Source organism: Pyxicephalus adspersus, chromosome 3 (assembly GCF_032062135.1).
Source record: "Pyxicephalus adspersus chromosome 3, UCB_Pads_2.0, whole genome shotgun sequence".
Lineage (NCBI taxonomy): Eukaryota > Metazoa > Chordata > Amphibia > Anura > Pyxicephalidae > Pyxicephalus > Pyxicephalus adspersus.
Genome location: NC_092860.1, coordinates 120,567,465 through 120,578,980, shown reverse-complemented (window position 1 = coordinate 120,578,980; position 11,516 = coordinate 120,567,465). Strand labels below are relative to the sequence as shown.

Here is an 11,516-nt window from a genome sequence, read left to right as displayed (position 1 = left end):
GAGCTGTGGTATATGTCAGAGGTATATTTGCATATATGTATGTATTGTATGTAAACAAAACTTTCTAGACATATGACATGGACCCATGTGAGTGCACCGCTGATCACAAGGACAGTGGTTGCCAACCGGTGGTTCACAGCTCTGGCTGGTGCCCCCCCTGAGCAGGGTGAGGTGGCGGAGCGCATTGGTCAGAGCTGCGGACCACGTCCCCTGTACAAATCCCAGGTTCAGGGAAGTGGGCGGGTTGTGTCTGAGTCTGCAATGGGAGAGTGGGCAAGGTTATGTCACAATGACGTCACTACAGGGGAGGTTTCTACCCCTTTGATGGACACCCAGCTCCCCGCTTATGCGTGGACAGGAGCCGGTAACTTTAGTGGTCTGCGGGACTGAAAAGGTTGGCGACCACTGCACTAGGAAACACATGGAGACATTTCAACCAACTTGCTATATACATATGACTGAGACTCAAGTGAGTGCACCAGTCATCTTTGTACAGTGCTGTGCTATATGTCAGAGCTATATTTGGATGTATGCAAGTGTGTATGTCATCACTAGGAAACATTTCAACCAAACTTGCTATGTTCCACCATCATTCGGAAACGTATAGAGACATTTAAACCAAACATGCTAGACATATGACATATAATAATAGTGTAATAGTGTATTATATATATATATATATATATATATATATAAAATTGGATGTATGTATGTGTGTATGTTCCACTATCACTCGAAAACACATCTAGATATTTTAACCAAACTTGCCATATATATATGACTCATGTGAGTGCACCGCTGATCTTTGCACAGAGCTGTGGTATATGTCAGAGGTATATTTGCATATATATATGTATGTATGTATGTATGTGTGTATGTATTGCTCAGTGACAGTGTGCCATTTGCTTATATTTTTACATACTTTTTTTTGGACTCTTTTACAAATTTCTGGCCTGTAATAATGCCTTCAAGAAAACGAAAGGCAATCGTACGAGTGCAATCAAAGGCAAAAAAATGAAAACACCGTAGACAAGAAATTCACTATAGCTTTATTTGATTCCTTTTCCTGAAAAATATAAGACTGCAATAAAAAAAATACCCGGGCAACGTCGGATTATCAGCTAGTATTTTAATATATTCAAGGAGATCAGGACTGAACAAAAAAAAGGCATATGGAAAAATATAGGTTGCATTTACTTATATTGGCTTTTTTTATAATCCAATCCAACTAGAAGAGGCTAACTTTAAAGTGGAACTATCATTAAGTCAAAAACGCCACCTGGCTTTACTTTCACAGAGCTACCAATCGCTCCATACCTGGCCCCTTCGGTCCAACGCTGCCTTGGATTCTTCCTTTGTACTGGGCACCGCCATCATCTTTTTTCTTCTGCCTACAATACCCTATCTCACTGCGCATGCATGGGATCTGCATTTTTTGGGGGAAAAGCCCTTTCTGCACATGCCAGAGATTGGCAGAAGGAGCAGTTGGCAGCCTCCTGAGATACGTGATGTAGGTATCCCGGGATGCTCTGCAGCGGTAAAGACAGAAGGGGAGGGAATTCCCCAAAATATATATCCAAATATCCCATTTAGGAAAAAAGAAACAAGCTCATTTTTGCTTTATAATGAAGGGTTATTTACCATTGTATGAAAAGTAAAACTTTGTGATAGGTCTGCTTCAAGCGCACATAAAAAGTTGGATTGTATGAAAACATGTAATGCTGTAACATGAAGCCAAATGAACACTTGCACACCTTAGTATTCCTAATATTAAAGGATAAATAAACCCAATACCAATTTAGTACAGTGTAGATTACCAATCCTTGGATGTGATGTCTGCATTTGTTTTTAGCCTACTTAAAAACAAGAAAATATAACAATACTTAAAACAATACTTAAAACAAGAAAATATAACTCCCTCTATAGAGACAGCAGAATAAAAAAGTACTGACAGGAAGTCATTAAAAAAAAATAGCAGATTAAAAAAATTGCTAATAACCCTAATCGAACCTGAAAGAAAATATGTTGCAATTTTGTTCAGTTTTTGGGTTTAGTAACACTTTAGGTAAATACCGATTTAACATTAGATAAAGTGAATTCCATTTCATAGGAAATCGGAAGCAATGCGAATATCATTAAACAAAGTTATCCACACCTGACGCAACCACTAAACATACCATTGCAACATAATTATACTTGCGTATAACTTGACGGATTCTCTTCATCTGTTCATCCAGGTTGCAGGCCCAGACTTCGCAGATCCGCTGGCTGTGGTCCACTGTTGCAGCAGGCATAGTGGTGCTGGGGGAGGGGCTCAGAGGCAGGCATCAAAATGTTGCACAAGTCTATTGGGAGGTTTCATAGGTGAGGAATTGCACCCTGCAATGCTGAAATATAAGGGTATTGTTTAAAAGTGGGGAAAAAATGTAATATTTTATTATCATAACTATTTTTATTAAATTCATTGTATCTGTGGTAACAAGCTTTGTAAATCTGCCTAAAGTGTCCTGCCATGTTACAGACGCCGCTGTTCTAAACTAAAACCTCTGACTACTCACCTATCTCTGTTTCTTCACAGCGTGCTAGCATCTTCCCTCTTCTTTACTCTCTAAAGCTGATCTTTTGCCATCCTAATTGGCCATGCCGGAATGACATCTGCAGGTGTTCATTCATTCCTGCCACAGGCAAGTGGATCCAGGATTGGCGGCGCAAAATCTGACCGCTGGGCAGGTAAGCAGGTAAGTTATTGCAGAAGAAACATCACCAGTCTCTTCCTGCAATAACCACCTGTCACAATCTTAAAAGCTTAAAGTGAGACTTAAGTTCCCCTTTAATGTGAAGTCATACTCAGGCCAGCCAGGAGCTGCATGTAACAGATACTAAGACATTGGTGAGACCGCAGTAACCTGAAGTTTATAACTATGTATAAGCACTGAAAAGTTTTGTTTTGTTACACCTTATAATAAGCATTTCATCCAACATCATAGGTATATCTCTGAAATGTTATACACTTATTTGTAAGGCTTTAACTGTTCTGACAAAATCTGAAATCCCTGTCGCTAGCATTTTTCTGTTTGTCTTGCAGTTTTTTATAGCATTACACAATTCCCTGGGTAAAGTAAAAAAGGGTCAAAAAGACTAGGTGCTAGGTCCCAGGTTTAAAACTCAGCCACCTTTACATGTGGAAAAATGTCGATCCCTCCACAATCCTAGTTGTGTCGGTCCTACGCTGTCCCTTCCTCCTTCTTCACCTCAGTATGGGTAGCGCAGAACAGGAAGGGTCTCCCCTTACAATGTTAAAAAAAAAAAAAAACAAAAACAAAAACCACAAAACTTTTTTACTTATATAAATATAAATTTTACTTTTACATATAACAGGTTACCTACTCTTTTATTTAAAGTAATAAATGTGATGATCCAATTTAGAAAGCGCCTCCCACACAGACCTACTGGAGGAATAAAAGCTATGTACACACATATCTACTGGAAATCTAGCATTTGTACTGAGGTCCTCCAAAAGTTCTTTGGGGGGGGCTAGTGGATCGATAAAAGACCGTTCAGGATCCCTTGTAAGAAAGTACAGCGTGGAGTCGCTCACTTGTGTCTCCCTCCCCCCCACCACCACCTCTCTACAAGCAATGCTGTGAGTACAGCATGTGTTTGTTTATTTGTCACTGGAGACAATCACACAAGAAAAGTTTACAGCAATAGTAATCTAAAGTCGGTCTGTAAGGTCTGTATAGGGCTACAGTTTTACAGCCCATATATAGGTCCCCTCCTTGTGGTTGTTAATCATCAATGTCCTTTAAAGTGACCATAGAGTACAAAGAAAACAATTATCTTGTGTTTTATTAGATGCAGTTAAGAATAGTCTTCTAATTGAGTCATCAGGTAATCTAATATTTTATTTGTAAAATTATAAATATCAATAAGCCTTACATGTTTCCAAACATGTTACAAAATAGGATTGTAAGCTCTTCGGTGCAGGATCCTCTCCTCCTGTGTCACTGTCTGTATCTGTTTGTCATTTGAAACCCCTATTTAATATACAGCGATGTATTATATGTGGGCGCTAAATAAATCCTGTTTATTATTAATAAAAAGAAAATTTGGGTTGGAGCTGCACAAAATTTGCAAATGTGAAATCTGTAAGGAGAGTTTGGACAAAATGTACAATTCCACCAAAAGAGAGGACTCTAATGTCAAAATTATCAATGTTAATTTTGAAAGCTAAGCCATGCACATAAAATTACTGATGTTTAGTGACATTCTTTTTTATATTCTGGATCTATGTATAAGATCATCAAATGAACACAATCTGTGGTGGGTGAACATGGTGGCACCCTGTAGGCAGAAGTCAACAGAGCCAGCAAAACAAAGGTCCATTCAAAGTAAAAATATATTGGAAAACCCCATTGTATATATAGTTATATAATTTTATATAATAAAAAAATGTGTACATAAAATACAATTAATTTCACTACCAAGTGAGTTACTGAACTACATGTATGTTAATTCTTAGATTGCAAGCTCTTCTGGGCAGGGTCTTCTCCTGCTCCCTTGTCGCTGTCTGTATCTATCTGTCATTTGCAACCCCTATTTAATGTACAGCACTACATAATATGTTGGCGCTATATAAATCATGTTTGATAATAATATTATTAAGGGTCAAGATCTCTGCCAATCTCTCCAAAATATTTGATCCCAGTCTTTACACCTTTGCTCAAGAGAATCCAACTTGATTTATGCAAGTACTGTAAAGTAAACTAACAATAAAATTCTTGTGAAAGAAAACTCAGGAGTCTTTCCCTGCATAGCTTTCCAGGCCAAGAGTACAAAAGCCAAGAAGAAAAAGCCAGGTATTACACATTTAATGATGAAAGGTGTCATTTAAATTCACTTTCTGCTATAATTTGAGCATAAAAAGTGAAAATGGTATTTGATCAAAACTTCTTTCCTTCTGTATGAAACCTAATAAGCAAACTGTATAGCTGATCACTTTTTTTCTGACAATTTTGTGGATTGTAGAAGAAAATATTAAGAAAGGTAAAAGGCCTTTATTCCAGTAATGTAAATGCATTTATTTTAAATAATAAATAAATTAACCTTAATATGTTTTCTTTGTATTTGTTAGGAGTTCTGTTTAAACATTTTTGTTCTACACTAACTTCACAGGCAAATCTTATTCCTTAAGCAGCATTCCCCATAATTTACTGCTCATCCATAAGAATACATTGCAGTGGGCTTGTCACGTTAGGCAGATACAAACAAATGATTCAAGAACATTAAGGTGAGCTGCATGGCCAATCATTATTCCACCTTCCAAGTTACTTGTTGAGCAGCAGTACTAGAAAAAGTGAGACTGACATTTGACGTGCCCTAACTGCAGACAACACAAGATAATAATAATTACTTTGGTGGCCAGAAATACGTTCTGAGACTAGTTTTTCATACTACAAGTGGTTTGACCTCCCATAAAATCAAAATGAAATGGAATGTTCTGGGGTACACCCCGTGGTGTCTTACCTTGGGCAGAACTTTAACACAAAGCCTAAAATACTAACCTATAAAATTGAAAGGTAAGCCATTGCAGCTTTGGAGCATAGATGTAAAGAATTAATATTTATTGCTTCTTTAGTAACAGACATATACTCACTAACAGAGTTATTAAAGAGGACAAGTCACTTCACCCTCCCCAAATACATTTTAGATATATTTACAAGGATTATAATCACACAGCAGTTTTTCTGAAATCTACGTTTCTCTGCTGTTCCTCCAAGATAGCAACTATAACTGGTAGAAGAATCACTGGTGACAAGGGCAGTACATTTACAGCTCTTTCACCTTTCTATTTCTCCTGTTCGCAGAAAGCTTTATGAAATCACCTGATTCCACCTTCTACCCTAACCACCCTACTCCCAAACACAATGCCCATCACCTAACCCAACATACAACCTACTCCACTCTAACACAGTGCCAATCACATGACCCTGGCCACCAACTCCTCTTCCCCGAGTACAGTGCTGATCACATGACCCTGGCCACCTCCTCCTACTTCTCAATTACAGTGCAGATCAGATACCCACCTCAACTCCTCCCTGAGTACAGTACTGATCACATGACCACACCCACCCCCTTCTCCTTCATTCCAGAGTACAGAGCATGACTCTGCTCACCTGCTCATTCTTGGGCAAAGTGAAGATCACATGACCCTGCACACATCCTCCTCAAATCCACATGCAGTGCTGATCACATGACCCTGCTTAGCATCTCCTTCATCCTCATTCCTAAGTAGCCAGCAGAGGGCTATTGAATGCAGTCTGGAGGGTGCAGTAGGCAGTGTGGTGGGAGTGATCCATCACTGAACCAGCAAGCACTGCGCATTCATATACCTTTACTTCCAGTTGATAGGTATTTACCTACAATCAAAATTCATCCATACTCACAAAATATGAACAAGAAATTATGATTGATTACTGTGGTCAATAAAAAAGTTAAATATCATGTTATATTCAATTCAAAAAAGCTTTCATGATAGTTCTTCAAAGTTCCTGATATTTGGCACATTTTATTTAAAAGTAATGTGCAGCAGGTGTTTTTGCCAACCTGTTCAAGATTTGAAGTAGAACAAAACTTCCTTCCCCTTGTTCCATTATAGTAGAGCAGAGTTTCTCAACCTTTTTAACATGGTCTAACCCCTTATAATAACTTTCAGGTCCTCAAGGAAATTCTTCTATAATTAATATATCCACAGGTCAGGGTATATTAGTGTGCTGGTCAGTAGAAAGAATACCTCTTACATTGCTGGCCAGTGGGAAGAATGTCACCCTAAAAAAGCCCAATAATCTGCATCGGCCAGATATCGGGCGAAAATCTGGCGTGTGTACAGTCGGCGGCGTCCATCGTCTGAACGACCATCCTGGCGGATCTACAGACGATGAACGACGGCCGATCCTAATGCAAGGGAAGGGGGAGAGCGCGCAGCAGGGTGCCGCTCCGTCGCTCTGCCCCTCCCCTCTCCATAGAGCAGAACAGTGCTGTATGTACAGCACCGTTCATGCATCGGGTAGACTTTTGTCGTTGGAAAGGATCGTGAAAGATCCTTTCCAATGACAAAAATTGCACGTGTGTACGCAGCTTTACAGATAACCAAAAAGATCATTGGAGTCACTTAAACTGGCCTGAGGAGGCACAAATTGCTCATTGCTCAAGTAACCTCTAACAACCTTGGGAGGAACTCTAGTTGAGAAACACTGTGCTAGAGCATATTTACTGTGAACTCTCTCAGTGTTCCCTTTTCCTAAACCAAATTTGCAGGTCGGCATGCTCTGCAGTTTTCCCTTCCTGCTAGCTGTCATCACAGAGCCACTCAGTCTGGGCAGCCTGCCAGTTCTGCTGGGATGATATATATAAATTATTACATTTGTTATTACTGAATCTTAATTCCAAAATCTCCCAGCAAATCTGACAAGCTGCAGCTCCCAGAGCAGCTGGTGGTAAAAGGCAGGAGCATTGCTGTGCTTTTTTTCTATGCTACATGCAACATACAATGACGTTTAACTACTCCAGCCATTCACATACACTTAAATTGGAAGCGCTTACATGCCAGCTATTTTTTTAAAAAAAACAACAACAAACAAGGATTTGCTAGGCTTTTGCCTTTGCAGCCATTTACAAACATCTGAAAAAGACCAGCAGTTACCTCCTGTCACCATTCTCAGGCGTCTGGTGGTTTCAAGTGTATGCGAGTGATAAATGCCAGAGTTTTGTTGTTGTTGTTTTTTCTAATCTGAAACAAGGCTAAATGACTACCCTACCCCAGTAATTTTCAACTAGTGTGCCACGAGAGATCTTCAAGATATTGTCGAGTGTCTGTACTGTAGTGATTGGAAGAGTATTGTAATACTCTTCCATGTCAGTGGGTGGCATTAGGTAGCTTAATTGCCTTGTTTCTTCTTAGAGACAAGAGAATTAGCTACACAGTGTCATCCTAACATTATTGATTTGTGGTTTGCTGAAGGATTTTTTATATGGGACATACTACGGGGCAGGCATTAGAAAATGAAAAGTATAGGGGGTGGCAGAAAGCCGACACTATTAACAGGGTTACAGGACACCTAAAGAACTGGTAGCACAGAATGGGTCACATGTTGCCCTGCCCACTATTTGACTAGCCCGCTACAATTACCCCTACCAAATTTTTGGAATAAACATTGCCAGAACACCTCATGGAATGTTTAAACTAGGTGAAAAATGCACATTATTAAATTTAAATTTGAGTGACTCTATGAGGCACTTTTATGGTATTAGCCAGGTCTGTGGGGTAATACATAAAACCTCCAACTCCTCAGTTTACAGTACCCTATTTGTACTAATTACAGTATTCTGCCCAGAATTTTTTTCAAGCTGGGTGGAAAGAAGCTGTAGGTGGGCAGCAATCTCTGTATTGTGACTCAATTTTTCAGTAACCACCCAAAAACAGCCGGGTGGTAACTGAAAAGTGTCAGGTGGTACGCCCGGCTAAGAGGGGCTGGGGAGAACACTGTAATTATATATTTACATTTATATCGATTCAAGCATACACCTTACAAGGCCTTTCAGTGATTAGTGTTTAACACAATGTAGGATTCTTTCTGCATTTGCATCTTCTGGTATTGAGGAAGCCTGACACCTAGTAAGGCCTCCCTTACCCAGTCACGTTATCTGACACTTGGCCGACCAGCTCCCCTATATACTCAATAACTGCGGTCACTAACAGGTCGGAAAGGTTGGCAATCACTGCTCTATAAGATACAATCCATGCAAAGAAGTGTGAAGTACCATGCTAAGGTACATTCCTGGGTATGTGGAAAGCACAAGGTTGCAGTATTGGCAATCTGGCTCTTGATGAATCCTAGGACAGTCTTCAGTTTCTCTGCAGGAAAGTGAAAAAGGTTCTCTTCTGTTATAAATCCTCCACAATCCTCCTTATATAAACGATTAAAGAGAAAACAAACAGAATGTCTCTTTATGGCAATAAGTGTGTTTGAATAAATCATTGATTTCATTGAACACACCTATTGCCATAAAGAGGCGTTCTTTTTGTTTTCTCTTTATTCGTTTGTTTAAAAAACAGGCTCGGTAACCAAATCACTTGAGAATTAACTAAAGGTGCGTACACACTTCCAATTTTTATCGTTCCAATCGAACGACGAACGATCGATTGGGCAAAAAATCGTTCGTAAAAAAGTAACCAACGACGCCGACGAACGAGGAAAGTCGCTGGAAACGAACGACCGGACTGGCGGATCGGATTGGACGACGATCGTTGAACATCGTTCGTGTGTACGGTCGTTCATTGATCGTCCATGGGCTGAGCATGCGTAATGAACGAACGTTCGTTCACTTTCCTGTCGTGCACATAGTTCCTCTATCGCTCAAATGATCGTATCTATTGTGTGTACAATATCTACGAACGATCGTGTCGTTACCTCTATGTGCAGGATCGGTGCTATACGATCGTTCGTGTATATCGTGCAGGAACGTTCGTCGTTCGTTTTCCGACGATAATAATTGGAAGTGTGTACGTAGCTTTAGTCAGGGACCCTACCCTCTTCATCTATCATCAGTCCTCCATATATCAATAGGATTTGCAGCAGTCAGACCACACCTCTGCATTTGATGAGCACAACATTCCTAAGGGATTCAGGACAGATCTGTAATAAATCCAAAAAGATCAAAAAGGAACATGACGACATGTTCAGAGAGAGACATACCAATGTTAATACCAATTACTATTATTTAGGCAGGATTTATATAGTGCCAACATATTACGCAGGGCAGTAGATTAAATAGGGGTTGCAAATGACAGACGAATACAGACAGTGACTCAGGAGGAGGAGGGGACCCTGCCCCGAAGAGCTTACAATCTAGGAGGTGGGTAAGTAGCACAAAATAGGAGGGGAGATATGTAGTGGTGGGAGGTAGTGACAGTTTCAAAAGACAGAAGAAAACTGGTAGGCAAGCTTGAAGAGATGGGTTTTGAGTGCTGTTTTAAATAAGCAGATAGTAGGAGCAAGCCGAATAGGATGAGGAAGATGATTCCAGAGAGTTAGGGCAGCTCCAGAAAAGTCTTGGAGCCGTGCATGTGATGAGGTTATGAGTGAGGAAAACATTAGTAGGTCATTGGAGAAGTGAAGAGAGAAGCTGGGGGAGTACCAATAACAATTTGGGCCATTATTGGGCATGTCAGCATGATATAGAGGCTGGAGACATTTTGCACACAACCCCATAGTCTATGGGAAGCTACTGTACATGCAGGGCAGGAACCACATCTGAAAACTGCAAAAGAAACAGGTGATGCCCCTTCTGCAATAAAATAAACATACATGTCTGATTGCAATCTATTAAGTACACTCACCTGTCCCCATTCCATCACAGGCGCTGTCATCAACTCCTCCAGGATGCCTGATCTTTGACAATTATGATTGGCCAGGCAATTTCTTGCATTAAACCTCGTAGATAGTAAGCTCTTCGGAGCAGGGTCCTCTCCTCCTCCTGTGTCACTGTCTGTATCTGTCATTTGCAACCTCTATTAATGTACAGCACTGCATAATATGTTGGTGCTATATAAATACTGTTTAATAATAATCAAATACTGTGCTTTTTTTCTTGGGCATGCGCAGGAGCCCTTTCATCAAAAGGGGAAAAAAATGCCAATCCCACGCATGTGTAGTGAGATTGGCAAGTTTTTTTACCATCTGTATCACCCAATCTCACGCCTGCGGTGACGTAGTTAGAAGAACCCGGAAGAAGATATGGTGGGGCCCGAATACGGATACCAGGACGACGTTGGACACTTCCAGACCGACCGACTGCCCTGCGGGATTGAGGGTGTGATTTTATTGTTTGGGTGAGGTTTAAGTTTACTTCTCTCTAACACTTGCACAGGGGAATCTCTGGCCAGTGAATATATACAGTGCCGGGTATACAGGGCCTTCATGGTGTCTCCAGCCTTTCAGCAGGGATGCTATGTGTTCAGTCTATAGCCATGAACCTGAGATTGTGACCCTATTTATTGTACAGCGCTGCATAATATGTTGGCACTATATAAATCCTGTTTATTTATTAATTGTGTGCAGTATATGAGAATGACTTCCAAGCACAGCCAGGGGGGAAATAAAGGCACACAAGCACGTGTGCATAATAAAAGTAAATACACGGCAGACATTGTATAACACATAGAATCAGAGAAGTCCAGGCATATCCGGCACACAGCTACCATCATCCTACAAAGCACTTCACAGGCAAAGCTGTCACACAATGAAACCCTGACTGAGTTCCTTCCCATGTGTGTACTGCTAACAGGGGGAAGCTCAGCACTCACCCCTTAGCTCCTGTTCTGTCTCTTCCTCCACAAAAATATCTCCCCGCCTCAGCACCGCATCACGGCCCGTTTCTATGAGGTCACCGGAGGAGTCGAGAAGGTCTACGACGTCATCAACGCGACGTCTATCAGAAACATTCTACACAGGCAA

At 40.6% G+C, this 11,516-nt stretch overlaps 1 protein-coding gene across 3 annotated transcripts in view; it reads right to left on the bottom strand.

Annotated features, from left to right (window-relative positions):
* The window catches only part of CNOT7 (CCR4-NOT transcription complex subunit 7), a 28,114-nt gene extending 16,617 nt beyond the window's left edge, over positions 1-11,497 (bottom strand). The window contains exons 1-2 of one of the 3 annotated variants that reach the window (XM_072406186.1): positions 11,366-11,497; positions 2,178-2,387 (exon numbers count right to left, since the gene is read on the bottom strand). In XM_072406186.1, the coding sequence (XP_072262287.1) occupies positions 2,178-2,294 (117 nt within the window). In that variant the 5' untranslated portion in view covers positions 2,295-2,387; positions 11,366-11,497. Of the gene's footprint in view, positions 1-2,177; positions 2,388-11,365 lie in introns of those variants that run through there. The other 2 variants (XM_072406188.1, XM_072406187.1) reach the window with 2 other exon arrangements.
* Positions 11,498-11,516: the final 19 nt, after the last annotated feature.